We start from the raw sequence: 13,846 nt of genomic DNA, 5'->3' as shown, positions 1-13,846 counted from the left end.
CGCTGACCGTGCAGCCGCTATTGATTAGACCAGCGGGCAGCAGGAACTGGCCTCGCTCCCCCTGCTCCTGAGGGGAGGAAGCAGCCTCTCGGCTCTGCAGTGTGCGGATGCGGCCGAGCGTGCTGCAGGCTCTGAACGGCTGCTTATTGATGAAGGTTTAGTGTGATTTAATAAAACCGCTGCCCTGGGAGGACAAACATCTGGGCTGCCTTGTCCTCCCTAGACTGCTGGTTCCCCCCATCCTTTGGCTGGCAGGGAGAGCCCTGAATGCCGGGAGCCCGCATCCAGTCTCCTGGCAGCGGAGTTTTCCTTCCATTCAGGCAATTAAAGCAGGAGGTGGGCATCTGGATGTCAGCTCTACGCATCCCTCAGGGCAAGAGAAAGCTGCAGCTCCGGTTACCGCTGCCCTGCAGCAACTGTTCAAGGTCCTACAGCCTCCGAAATAGAGTGGAAAGGGGAGAGAACCCAGCTGAAGGGCGGGGGGGGGGGGTGCTGCCTTCTGCTGTCTGCTCTGATGGATAGAGGGGAGCAAGAGGGAAGCAACTGGAGCTTCCTGCCGGCTCCAGATGATGCTGCATAGTTTCCCTTTTAAAAGCAGGAGCTGGGGCTGGAGAAATAAATATTTGCCTTACAATTCCTGTTGGAAACGCGAGGCTGTGTTTGGAGAAAGGGTGTTAAACGGAAGTCACCGGGGCCAGGGCCGGTTGTTGCTGTGACTGTTTCATGTGCTGGGTGCGATCCTGCTCCCCGCTCCGCTCCCAACGGGAAGGGGCAGCAGCTTCAGCAGGGACCGAGGTGGGGTCACCCCCCCAAGGGCTTTAACTGCGGCTGTGTTGCCACCACAGTCCTCCTCGGGTGAACAACGTCCCCTTATTCCAGGGCTTGGGCTTTGGTGGGGCACAGGACCCAGCTCCTTCCCCGCAGACCCTCAGCACTCCCCATCCCGGCATCTGCGCCCAGCCGGGGAACGCAGTTTCGGGCTCGCAGGGGAGGGAAGGGTGAGGAACCAGCTGAAATCCCGGCCGCGGCCCCTCCTGCCCCGGGGGAGCGACGCGAGCATCCAGCGCTGGCAAGGGAGGACGCTGCTGCCGGGAAGGGCCGGCGGGAGAGGCGAGGCTGCGGGTGCCGGGGGAGCAGCAGCCCCGGCCGCGGTCACGCTCGCACAGAACAGCGCACCCAGGCCCGAAAGCGATGGACGTGGGGCCCGGGGGGGGGGCAGAGCCGCCGCTCCGCGGGATGCGAAGGATGGAGGCAGGAGCCGCCCGCCACCATCTTAGCGGCTGCGGCTGACGCTGGGGGTGCCGAGGAACGCGGTGCCCCCCCGGGCAGGGCCATGGCGGAGGTGCCGGCCCCCCGCTCCCCGCCGGGAACGGCTTCCGGGCCCCCGCCTCCTCCCGCCGGGGCCGGGCCGAGGGAGGAGAAGGAGGAGGAAGAGGAGGAGGGGAGGGGGCTGTGGGCGCTTCCTGCCGCCGCCCCCACCGGGGCAGAGCGGAGCGGGAGCTGAGCCCGGCCCGGCCCAGCCGAGAGGCGCTTCCCTGGGGCCAGCGGAACTTCCCGGGGGGCCGCGGACAGCTCCGTTTGTTACCGGTACCTCGGGGCTCGGCTCGGATTGGGGCACTTTCGGCGGGGACCCCGGGGCGGAGCCGCCCTCGCCCAGCCTGCGGCGGCCGGGAGGGGCCGGTGCCAGCAGCGCCGCCGGTCCCCGGGGATGGGCTCCGCCGGGGCGCCCGCCGCTTAGCCCGGCTCTGCTCGGCACGGCACGGCCCGGGGCACAGCGGGGCCGCGCAGCATGGCCGCGGAGCTCAGCGCCGAGGAGGAGCAGGTAGGTCCCCGCCGGGCTCGGGCCGGGCAGGACCCCTTGCACTGCTCCCGTGCCCGGCTCTCCCGGGGTGTTTCTTCCCAGTGGGGCTGTTCTCCCTAAGGAAAATCCCATCTACAAACCCCTACCCGGACATTCCCGCATCCCCTATCCTCGCACCCCTCACCCGCACAGCCTCCCCACGGCTCAGGGCTCCCCGCACACCCAAAGGCCTGCGCAGGGCCCGTTCCGGGGCACGCAGGGCGCTGGGGTCCCGCACCCCCGGTAACGGGGAGCCCCCCCCCCCCCCGGTACCGGTGCCTGCCCTCGCAGGGTCGGGGGGCAGCCTGGCGCGGGACTGCGTGTGCACGCGCTTCCCACGCCCCAGGCCTCCCGTGACGTCCCGGCTTCCTCCGCCGGCCCTTGCGTCACCGCGGGAGGATGTTGCTCAGCTCCATGGAGCCAAGCTGGGAGCATGGGATGGAGACGGCAGCCCCCAGCTTCCCCCTCCTTTGTGTGCCCCCGTCACCAGCGGAGCCCACTCTGGGCTCTGCATCCGCACGCCGAGTCCGCTGGACCGGGATGCGGAGGCTTCCTCGAAGCCAGGCTCCCCTCGGGTGGTCGCATCAGCCACCTTGAGGCTGCAGTGCGAAGGGGAAAGGGACCAGGTGGTCGCTTTTGGGTTTGGTCGGTTGCTTTTCTCCTTTAAAACATCCGTCTTGTCCATAGGGGGGTTCCCCAAACCCCCATTGCCCCGCTCAGCCAGAGCTGAATGAGTCCATCCTGCAGCCCATGCAGCACTCCCAGGCTTTCTCCTCCACCACACCTCCCTCTTATCAGTGCTGCTCCCAGAGCCTCTCTCCAGGGTAATCGAATCTGCAGGAGGGGGGTGTTTGTGCCCCATGTCCCTGTGGGTGCCCTTGATTTGTGTTCTGCAGAGAGGGCAGAGCTTCCAGCAGACATGGCTCTGGAAGCCCCTGCTCTGGCAGGGAGGATCCGTTTGGTTTGGTCTGCATTGAGAGCTGGTGTCTGGAGTGTTTGGTTTGCATGGGAATATTGGATGGAGAAGGCAAAGGGATATTTGCAGTAAGGGCTCCAGGTCTGGATCATCAGGCTGAGGTGGGGGAAGGCTGCCCTTAGTGCTGGCCCCTGTGTCTTGAAAGCCAAAATAGTGTCAGTTTCTTTCTTCTGATAGGTAAGTGCTGGCTGGGGATGGGCCATCCCCTTCCTGCCACTCTCTCATCTTCGTTGGGATCATCGGGATTTCCCCTGCTTGCTCCATTCTCCCCCATTACCAACAGCAAGCCTGGGGTGAATTCACCCCTCTCTCTCCCTGCCACCGTTGGGTTGTGCCCTGCTCTATAGGATCCCCGCAGTTCCCAGCCTATCCCAGAGGGACCAAGCGGATGTTCCTCGGGGTTTTAAGCCCATCTGCCATGTTACAGGAGTTATTCCTCCCCCAGTGCTGAAGGGGGGGGTGGGTTTGAAGAGCCTCATGTTCCATGGCGGCGGCTTTGTCACCACCCTGCCCTGGCACAGCGGGGATGCGGATGACGCCAGTGCTCCATAGAGCAGCATTGTTCAAAGCGCCCGGCCGTGGGCCATGTCACCCTTGCTTCCTGCTGCCACCCTGGAGCCAGACCCTGTGCTCAGCTCCACACCTCTCTGAATCCCTACGGGATCCGGACACAAACGATGATGGGAGCTGCTGGAGCTGGTGTTGATGCTCTGCTGGGTAACACTCACCTGCTGTTGAGTGTCGGCACTGGTAAGCTTGGGATGTTGTTTTGTTCCTGGAGAAAGCTGGAATTCATGGCTGCCAAGCCGGCAGTTGTTTTTGTGGAGCTCCCTCCTCGCAAACAGCCCGGCATCCCTCGACATGGATACTGGAAGTGGGATTGCGTGCAGCGTGGTGGGTTGGATGCTGAGGAAGGAGACACTGAATCACACAGTGCATCCTCTTGCCACTGCCACTGTGCCCCTCAGGGCATCCTTCCTGTCATCTCAGGGTGTCTTTCCCATCTCCAGCTGTGGTGTTGGCTCTGGTGTTGGTCTGAGGGCAGTGGGAATGTTCTTGGCATCCCTGTGCCATGCTGGGGAGGGAGGATCTCTGCTGTTGGTTTGGATTTGCATCTGCAGCCCAGCTTTTTGGGCAGCTGGGAGACTCCCTGGCAAAGCTGAGGATCCATTCTTCGTCTTTACTTATGGATAGGATATTTACATATACATACACATGATGTCTGTGTTGTATTAAGGGTGAAGGTGATTACTGTATAGATCCCTCTATTTTCCCATCCCACTTCAACAGAGGGGAAATGGTCGGAAACCTGGTTCGTGAAAGAGCTGATTTTGTTTTGTCAGAGCAGAGGCTGCTGGAGATGGAGCCAAGAGGATAAAGGTGCCCTGTCAGTGCAGCTCCCAGGAAGAGCTCTTGCCAGGCACTGCCTGGGAGGGGTTGTTGGATGCTCTGTCTCCTTGGTGCCCCACTTTACCCGCTTACCTCCGGTCCCTCGTCCCCCACTACTGCAGAGAAGTGGGGACTGATCCCACTGGCAAAGGGAGGGCTCGGAGCTGGGCTATTGAGATACTCTTTCAGGTTGCTTCTGGCTATTGCTTGCCCAGACTCTGACAGTGAGCTCCTGGCTGCGATGTGTTGGGGGTCTGGGCTGTTCCTTAGCAACTTCCCCCAGCCGGATGAGCCCGTACGCCTTTGGAACCTGTCTGTTCCAGTGCTGGGAATGCGAGCCCTCGGATGAGCCGGGCTCCTTTGGCTCATGTCATGAGTGGGGCTCTCTGCCCCCGCCAACCTTGCGCCGCCGATAAACCCCTGCCCTCGGCTTCCTCCGGTCGGAAGTCATTAATGCCGAGAGCTTTTCTGGCTCAATGGCTCCAGTAACTCTGTGCCTGACATCCAACACCGCCGCCTGCCTGCGCTGCCTGCGCCTGGAGCCAGCCTTGGCTGTCCCTGCTCCTCCTCCCCTTGTGCCTGTCATGGCATCCTCTGCTCTCGTGAGGATGGAAACCCTCTGCTTTGGGGGTGCCTGGGTGGGAGTGGGGTGTTCGGGGACTCCCTCCATCCTGCCTGCATCCTTTGAGGGGTACATGATCCCTCTCAGGGCTCCTGTTCGGCACAGGGGCTGAATACACAGGACAAACTGAAGATGCTTTCATTAGCACATAAGGTTCTGAAACCCTGTGCCCACCTTGCAAATGCTGTATGTCAGATTAATACATTTTAGGGTTATTTTACTGGCATTTGGGGCTTGGAGGCTTGCTGGGAGGTTGAAGGTTCGTTTTGTGACTTTGCTCCATCAGTGCTGGGGTTGGAAAAGTTTCTGTCTTGGTTTCTCCTGATTTTGGGTGCTTGGGAAGGGTGCTTGTGCAGGATAGTCCTAGTGTGTTACGGGGCTGTGGGGAGCAGTGGGAGCATCCTGAGACCGGGCACTGAGCCCTTCTCGCCTGGTCTCCTATGGCCATGTGAAACTGGCCTTACTGGGTGAGCTGGTCTGTGTCCTGAGCATGTCGAAGCACCAGCCCTTGTTACCCACATTTACATGGCCACTTTTGCTGCTCCACAGCAGAGCTGCAGCCCTGGGGGCTACTGTTGGGTGATGGATTCCCTCTGTGCTGGGGCTGCTGCATCTGAACAGCAGTTTGCTGCCTGTAAAACCCTCCTTTCACTCCCCCTCTCCCTCCCAGGAGTCTCCCCCAGCCCCAAGCCTGTTTTCCCAGTGCCAGCACCCTCCCATTGGCTCCCTTCCCCATGCTGGCATTTCCCCATCTCCATCCTTCTTTCCCAGTACTTGCGGTAGAGCTCCCAGCTTCACCTGGAGGAGCTGGTGAGTTTGCTGAGCCATGCTCAGCCCCTGCCCATGCACTGAGGACCATGTAGCTCCCACCGTGGCAGGGGTGCTCCTGGGGCACTGCTCCCCATCTCACTGCACACCCCTTGTCTCTCCTGCAGGCGACCAAGCAGTTCCTGGAGGAGATTAACAAGTGGACGGGCCAGTACAATGTGTCCCCGCTCTCCTGGAACGTGGCTGTCAAGTTCCTCATGGCCCGCAAGTTCGACGTCCTGCGGGCCATTGAGCTCTTCCACTCCTACCGGGTAAGCAGGGAGGGCTTCAGCTCTGCGAGGGATCTCTGGTCCCAGGGATGTCCCTCCCCTTGCGATCTCAGCCTGGTTTGGGTTGAAGGGAGCTTAAAGCTCATCCAGCTCCAACCCCTGCCACAGGCAGGGACACCTTCCACTGGAGCAGCTTGCTCCAAGCCCCTGTGTCCAACCTGGCCTTGAGCACTGCCAGGGATGGGGCAGCCACAGCTTCTCTGGGCACCCTGTGCCAGCGCCTCAGCACCCTCACAGGGAAGAGCTTCTGCCTTAGATCTAACCTGAACTTCCCCTGTTTCAGTTTGAACCCATCATCCCTTACCCTATTGCTCCAGTCCCTGACAAAGAGTCCCTCCACAGCATCCTTGTAGCTCCCTTCAGACACTGGAAGCTGCTCTGAGGTCTCCACACAGGTTCTCTTCTCCAGGCTGAACAGCCCCAATGTTCTCAGCCTGTCCCCCAGTTTTCTCAGCCTGATTTTGTCTTCTTCTTTCCACTCCCTTATGAGTTTTATCTGGCTGGAGAAATCCTATTCCAGCCATGGCGATCGCTATGGAGATCTTGGTGACCCCGATCCCCCCCCCCACTGAAAGCAGTGTGTGTGATGCTGCAGAGCATCTCCCCATAGATAAAGGATATATACACACACCTAATACCTTTCCCATCCTGGTTTTGCGTAGCTGCTCCTCCCTATGCTTGAAAGTGGGGCCGTGGAGCAGAGGTTTCCCCTGGGGAGCTGGGTGCCCCATAGGGCTGTGAAGGTGGGTCACACAGGCTCCCTGCCCGCAGGAGACACGGCTGAAGGAGGGCATTGTGAAGCTGAAGCCGCATGAGGAGCCGCTGCGCTCGGAGCTGCTCAGTGGCAAGTTCACCATCCTGGTAGGTTGGGGTCCCCCCTCCCCGAGTTACCCTCTGGTGCCAGGGCTGGCCTGACCCTGTTTCCTCTCCAGAGCGTGCGGGACCCCTCAGGAGCCTCCATCGCCCTCTTCACAGCCAAGCTGCACCACCCCAGCAAGAGCGTGCAGCACGTGGTGCTCCAGGCACTCTTCTACCTGCTGGACCGAGCGGTGGAGAGGTGAGCCTGCGGGTTACACATCCCGGGGGTGAGGGGAGATGCTGCTGCTTGCTGAGGGCTTGGTGAAACCCCTCCAAAAGGCTTCACTGGGAAAAGATGTGCCACCTTTCCCATGAACATGAATTCCTGCTTCCATGTGCCTCTGCATATCCCATCTATAGTTCGGGGAGAGAAGGGGTCGCAGCATCCTGTGTCTTCCCCTGGGTTGAACCCAAGCCAGGCATCCCCATGGGTGTGTTCAGCAGGGGAGCAAAGCCCCCCCAGCCCTGCAGCAGGCTCTTTCCAGCCTTTCCCTGCCCACATCCAAGTTTCAGTTCAGCACAGCCCCTGGTTCCTGCAGGCTTTGGCTGGGGAGCAGCAGCCCCACAATGGGTAATGTGAGCCCTGCCAAAAATACAATGCCAGGATGTCCCATTTATCCTGCTGGGCTCTTTCTGTTTTCGAACATACCCATCACGGGTGGTGCAGCTGAGACAGGCTTGAGGCACAAGCCAAGGCTTAAATAAGGGTTCTAGGAAGAGGTGGTGGAGTAGCTGGGAAATGCAGAAGTGAAGTTGGGTCCTGGAAGCACAAAGGGGATTTTTTGGAGTCCGCAAGTGGAGGGCAGGGTTAGAATTGCTCATGCAGAAGCCGAGCAGTTGGATGTCATGGGGTTGATGTTGCTCTTTGTCCTCTCTCAGCTTTGAAACACAGAGGAACGGACTGGTGTTCATCTATGATATGGCAGGCTCGCAGTACACCAACTTCGAGCTGGACCTCAGCAAGAAGATCCTCAACCTGCTCAAGGTAATGGTGAGGGTTGACCCGGTGCCTGGGGTTGGTTTTACTCACTGAGTACATGAAGTGCTGTGGGTTTGGTGTGGATTCCCACCCTGGACCATGCTGACCATGTCTCGGCCGAGGAGCACCAACCCCATAGGGCTCAAGAAGGTGCTGGGAACCGGACCCAGCCATGCTGCAGTATCCCATGGCTGGGAGGGCTCAGCTGTCCCGGCTGGAATTCCTCCCACAGCTGCTGGCAGCACTGTTGGGAAAACAGATGCAAAGTATTCTCCAATCCTGCTGGCATTTGGTGCCTCCTCCCTTCACTGGAAGGAAGAAATAACAGCAAATACTGGCCGGGGTGTGCGCTCCGAGCAAACCCTTGCTCCCCCACAGAGCCAATCCCTTATCCTGCCTAATTCCATGGAAATCATTTGATTTATATGGGAAAAAGATGTGGTTCAGATGTGGCATTGCTGCTTCGGGGTCCCTTTGGTATTGCCTCTGCTGGAACGTGCCCCTACATGCTGATAGAGCATGGAGAGGGGCTGGTTCCTGCCCCATAGCATGGCTCTGACCTCCTCCTGCCCACAGGGAGCCTTCCCAGCCCGGCTCAAGAAGGTTTTCATCGTGGGAGCACCCATGTGGTTCCGTGTGCCCTACTCCATCATCAGCCTGCTGCTCAAGGAGAAGCTGCGGGAGCGGGTGAGCGCGGGGACCCCAGCATGGGACCCTTGGGGAGGGCTGGGGCTGGTTTCCTTTTGGGGCAGGATGGTGTAAGCAGCCTGTGCCCCACAACCCCATCTGCTGAGCCCAAATCCATGGGAAACAGAGGCTCCCTCAGCCTCCTCCATAGGAGCCAACCTGCTTTGGTGTTCTCAGCAAGTAGCTTTGGAAATTGCCTTTGGTTTCTTTCCTTGTGGGGAGGCTGCCAGCAGCAGCAAGTGGAGGCAATGGTAAAGGATTAAAGGGAAAGGAAGCCTCTGCTGAGCACACAGGAGAAAGGGAACTTTCAATACCTGTGCTCAGGCCCTACCTGGCAAAGGCAAACTCACCCAAACCAGCATCCTCAGCATGAGTGGTGCTGGTAGAGCCCACCTCCAAGCTCATGTCTCCCTGGGCTGGACTTTGCCCCTCTGCTTTGGGTGGGAGCTCAGAAATGTGGAGCTGGGTGTCAGTGTGGACTCCAACCCTGGGAACATGAGGTGGGGACAACCCTCACCCTCTACTGATGTCCTCTCAGGTCCCCTCCCAAGGCAAGAGGAGGAAAGGGGAAGACCCCGATGCTGTTTGGGGTCCATGGGAACTGGTCCAGGCTGTTGTGATCCCTGTCCCCATCCCCAGCAAACCCTCTCCATCCTTCTTGGAGTCACACCTGTGCTTCCCTCTCTGCCCACAGGTGCAGATGGTGAAGATGTCAGAGCTGAAGGAACACCTGCCCCGGGAATGCCTCCCCGAGTACCTTGGGGGGTCCCTCAGGCTGGACCCTCTGAGCTGGAACTGCCGGTTCCTGCCACAGCAGAACGGGCACCCCGACCCCCTGGACGAGCTCATCCTGGTGCCGCTGGCGGCCCCCAAAGACAACGGCTCCGTCCACGTCCCTGGGCCCAAGTCTGTGACGCTGCAGGAGCTGCTGGACCACATCAGCCACAAGCAGAAACGCGGCATCTATGAAGAGTACGAAGACATTCGGCGCAGGAGCCCCGCAGGCACCTTTGTGTGCTCTTTGTGAGTTGGGGGCAAGGAGCCCACTGGGGGGACCCTTCTCTTGCAGCAGAACATTGGACCCCCTTCCTGTGCCCCTGCTGCCTCTTTGGGGTGCGTTGCTCTGTGTTAGCCATGGAGAGCCCCAGCCTAGCGATGCTGCGAGCCCCCTTTGTGGCTCCTGCAGCCGCAGGGGAACAGCAGGGACAAGGACCAGCCTGGGACTCTGCTTCCCGAGGCTTTGGCCAGCTGATGGCAGCAGAGCCCAGGCTACAGGCACTGAAGGCTTGTGTGGAGGGAGAGATGTTCCCTTTCCCTTCCCTGCCTAGAGAGCATCCCTGCTTCCCTTTCCTCTCTCCTGTCTCCCAGGGCACCCTACAACCAGGAGAAGAACCGGTACGGGGACGTGCCCTGCCTGGACCAAACCCGTGTCAAGCTGGCAAAGCCATACAGCCGCCCGGAGGTGAGCTGATGGGGATGGGAATTTGGGGTACCCCCCATCCTGGCTGTCCCCCCATCCCAGCCATGGGGCTCCAGAGGGCTCATGCTGTGTGTGCTTTTGTCCCTGCAGCTGACTGACTACATCAATGCGAGCTTTATGGATGGCTACAAGCAGAGGAACGCTTACATTGGGACTCAGGGTACGGTGCAAGCCACCAAGGGGTCATTTTGCTCCTGGTGCATGAATGGGCTTCACCTCCCTGCCCAGCATCAGTCACTGGCCACAGTGGAGGACACCCCAGGAGCAGGGCAGTGCCCAGCAAATCCCCTCCTCTCTGGGTGGATTTGGCCCTCTCTGGGTCCCATCTGCCCAGGGATGAAGCTGCAGGGAGCAGAGAGGGGGGATCAGGGCTGAGCCATAGGGATTTGGTGCTGGAGCAGGGGGCAGTTGCTTGCAGATCCAGGCAGGGTTGGTGGATCCACACTGGGGGTGGTCCCCATGGGAAAGGGCTCTGGTTGGGGGTAAGGGGCTACTGGGCAAAGGGGCTTGATGCATGTGGTGTCCCTGCAGGGCCTCTGGAAAACACCTATGGTGACTTCTGGCGCATGGTGTGGGAGCAGAACGTCCTGGTGATCGTGATGACGACCCGGTGAGTGCTCATGGAGGGCACAACTCGGGTTTTCGTGGGTAAAGGAGCATTTCTGATGTTGGGTGGGCAGTGCTGCACTCCCTGCACTGACCCTGCAGCCATGGTGCCAGCCAGAGCCACGCAGGGTGGGGGCATCACATCAGGAATAGGCTATTCAGCCCATGTGGGGACCAAAGGCGGGTGGCATGGGACATGTCCCTAAGCAAGGTGAGGAGGACATCACCAGCTCATCCTTGTGCTGCTCCCAGGCTGGAGGAGGGAGGCAGGAGGAAGTGCGGGCAGTACTGGCCCCTGGAGAAGGACACAAAGGTGTGCTTTGGAGCACTGACCATCACCAACTTGGGCGTGGAGAACCTCAGCCACTACAAGAAAACCATCCTGGAGATCCACAGCTCGGAGGTGTGTGTCTGCAGCAGCATGGCAGGGGGGCACCGGGGGTCCTCCATGGCCAGGGGAGAGGGTCTAACCCCACTGCTTGCCCCCAGACCAGGGAGCGACGGCTCGTGTCCCACTTCCAGTACCTGAGCTGGCCGGATTATGGCGTCCCCTCCTCTGCTGCCACCCTCATTGACTTCCTGGGGGCTGTGAAGCAGCAGCAGCGGGTGGCGGTCAGTGCCCTGGGACCTCGCTTCAAGGGTCACCCGGGGGGGCCCCCAGTCGTGGTGCACTGCAGTGCTGGCATCGGCAGGACAGGTAACGGGGTAATGGGGATGAGGATTTGGTGGGCCCAGGAGAATCATAGAATCCCAGCCTGGTTTGGGTTGGAAAGGGACCTTAAAGCTCATGCAGCTGCCACAGGCAGGGACACCTTCCACTGGAGCAGCTTGCTCCAAGCCCCTGTGTCCAACCTGGCCTTGAACACTGCCAGGGATGGGGCAGCCACAGCTTCTCTGGGCACCCTGTGCCAGCGCCTCAGCACCCTCACAGGGAAGAGCTTCTGCCTAAGAGCTCATCTCAGTCTCCCCTGTTCTGGCAGGTTCAAGCCATTCCCCTTGGCCTGTCCCTCCAGGCCCTTGTCCCAAGCCCCTCTCCAGGTTTCCTGCAGCCCCTTTAGGCACTGGAGCTGCTCTCAGGTCTCCCCTTCAGGAGCCTTCTCTTGTCCAGGCTGCCCCAGCCCAGCATTTTTGGGCACTAGTTGCTGGCTTCTTACGTCCATGGCATCACGCAGGAAGTTGGTGGGTGCGCTGAGGACCACCACTGCCCCTGTCTGATTGTCCCAACAGGCTGCAAGGTCTCTTTGGTGGCTGACACCATCCCCGTTGCTGTCCCCAGGTACCTTCTGCGCACTGGACATCTGCCTGTCACAGCTGCAGGACGTGGGCACGCTCAACATCTACCAGACAGTGCTGCGCATGCGGACCCAGCGTGCCTTCAGCATCCAGACCCCTGAGCAGTATTACTTCTGTTACACCGCCATCCTGGAGCACGCCCAGCACGAGGGGCTCCTGCTCGCCAACCACAGCCGGCCCGCCCCGGACAAGAGCTCGCCGGGACACTGAGACCCACAGGACCCGGGGCTGCCAGAGCCGTCTCTGCGCCCACCAGGACCCAGCAGTGTGCAGGCAGCTGCCCGCCAGCAGCAGGCACTGCCCATCCACCACCATTAGCACTGCTGTCAAACTGTGCCTTATCAACCCAAGCGGTGCTGTCGCTCACTGGGGGCAGAGGACGGTGCGGGAAGAGGCTCTCACTTCTCCCCACGGTGTTTGTGTTGGGTGGGTGGTTGGCTGGTTGCTTGGGGAGGTGGTTTTTGTTCTCTTCAAGTTGTGTTCTTCTTTTATTTGATATATTGTTTTGGTGGGACCATCTAAAATGTATCTAAGAGAGGCTTTGTAAAGCCCTAGGAAATGTATTTCCAGTCCTGCCCCTACCTGGGGCTTAGGAAGAGGCACCTACTTCAGTCTTACCTGCCACTACGTCTGTGTGTCTGTATGTATGTGTGTATATAATATATCCACGCTGTGCCCAACCCCGGCTATTATATAGATACATATATACAAGCACCCGTTCTCACAGCTCCCGTGGGGCCCTCCTGTCCTGCCCTCTCCCTGCTGTGATCCCTGGAGCGGTGAGTTTGGGCCTGGCTCTGTCTTGTCTTCCTTTGTTTCCCCCATTCCTGCCTCCCCTGCTCCCCACAGGCAGCGCTGGGACCCGGTACCCCAAGGGGATGCTCCACAGCATCCCCTGCTTCCCTTCTCTCATCTTCCCCATCCTCACCTCCCGCTGGGAGACTGTGCTCCTGGGCGGAGGATCTGGAGGCCATTGGCTATGGGTCGGCTCACTGGTGTCCCCTGCCCCTTGGAGCGTCACTAGGTACGAGGTGATGGGGACAGACAGAGGGATGGATGGGGACCGACTGGCTCTCCGGGTTGCCGGCAGTGGGAGCCCAGCCCTGTGGTGAGTCACGGGCTGGAAAAGCGCTGAGCACAAAGAGCCTGAGCCCTGGAGAGAGGTGACAACCGAGGGCTGGGGAGCTGGGGCTGCAGCGCCCGCACCTCGGGCCTTTATACTGTAATAAGCTCTTTGAATGTGTATATTCTTATTTTTTTATAATCTGGGGGGAGGTGGGGGTTTGTTTGGTTGGTTTTTGTTGTTTATTTTTATTTAACATTAACTTGATCCAAGCCAGAGCCAGAAGTTATTTGTAAATGTTCCTATTTTGCTCTCATTCAGAGAAATGTTTTTGTTATTGTTACTTTTTGGGTTTGGTTTTGATTTAATTTGTATCGACCTATAAATATACTACCAGTGACCAGGTCTTTTGGCTCTTGTGGAGTCAGTCTAGGGCAGGAGAGGAGAGGGAGGGGAGTTGAGGGCTTAGTGGTCCCTAGAATCAAGCTGGCCCCAGCCCTGCCACAGCCTTGTAGCACTTTGGGGAACATGGGGTGGGGATGTGCATGGGGCTGGAGGGCTCAGGCCCTGGTCCTGGGTGAGGCCCCATGGGAGATAACCAGGCTGCAGGCAATGTCCCTGGGCAGGCAGGATAAGGGCAGGAGGGAAGGAACAAGCCCCCCTCTATGGTCATACCTCTGTTCTCATGCCCCAGAGCATCCTCTCCTGTCCTTCAAGCAACAGGCTCTTTGGAGCTGCCTCTTCTTTCTGTAGTCCCTTTCTCCATCTTCCTTTATTTTTTACTGATAATTCCTTAGAAAGTGCCACCCTGATGAGCCACCCAGGACACCAAATCTCTGCCTATGAGGAAAGCCCAGGGCCTAGCTGGAAAGGCAGTGCCCTGGATGGAGGGGCTGAGCAAGCGGAGCCACTGGCCACGCTGTCAAAAAGGATGGGCAGCTGCTGACCTGGACAAG

The 13,846-nt window shown here is 59.5% G+C and overlaps 1 protein-coding gene across 1 annotated transcript; it reads left to right on the top strand.

The window, feature by feature from the left end:
* Positions 1-1,447: 1,447 nt before the first annotated feature.
* PTPN9 (protein tyrosine phosphatase non-receptor type 9) lies at positions 1,448-13,296 on the top strand. The gene is made up of 13 exons (XM_034066308.1): positions 1,448-1,822; positions 5,763-5,906; positions 6,696-6,785; positions 6,857-6,981; positions 7,662-7,767; positions 8,338-8,448; positions 9,143-9,471; positions 9,817-9,910; positions 10,019-10,088; positions 10,460-10,538; positions 10,787-10,937; positions 11,024-11,231; positions 11,811-13,296. The coding sequence occupies exons 1-13, from the start codon at positions 1,790-1,792 to the stop codon at positions 12,035-12,037; spliced, it is 1,767 nt and encodes a 588-aa protein (XP_033922199.1). The 5' UTR covers positions 1,448-1,789; the 3' UTR covers positions 12,038-13,296.
* Positions 13,297-13,846: the final 550 nt, after the last annotated feature.

Source organism: Melopsittacus undulatus, chromosome 9 (genome assembly GCF_012275295.1).
Source record: "Melopsittacus undulatus isolate bMelUnd1 chromosome 9, bMelUnd1.mat.Z, whole genome shotgun sequence".
Classification (NCBI taxonomy): Eukaryota; Metazoa; Chordata; class Aves; order Psittaciformes; family Psittaculidae; genus Melopsittacus; species Melopsittacus undulatus.
The sequence above is the reverse complement of the archived record's forward strand: the minus strand, read 5'-3'. Positions and strand labels throughout refer to the sequence as shown.

Coding starts and splice junctions, on each gene's coding strand:
- PTPN9 (XM_034066308.1), top strand. CDS start 1,790: ATGGCCGCGGAGCTCAGCGCCGAGGAGGAGCAG. Junction 8,449..9,142: donor AGGAGAAGCTGCGGGAGCGG/GTGAGCGCGGGG, acceptor CTCTGCCCACAG/GTGCAGATGGTGAAGATGTC. Junction 10,089..10,459: donor CGCTTACATTGGGACTCAGG/GTACGGTGCAAG, acceptor GTGTCCCTGCAG/GGCCTCTGGAAAACACCTAT.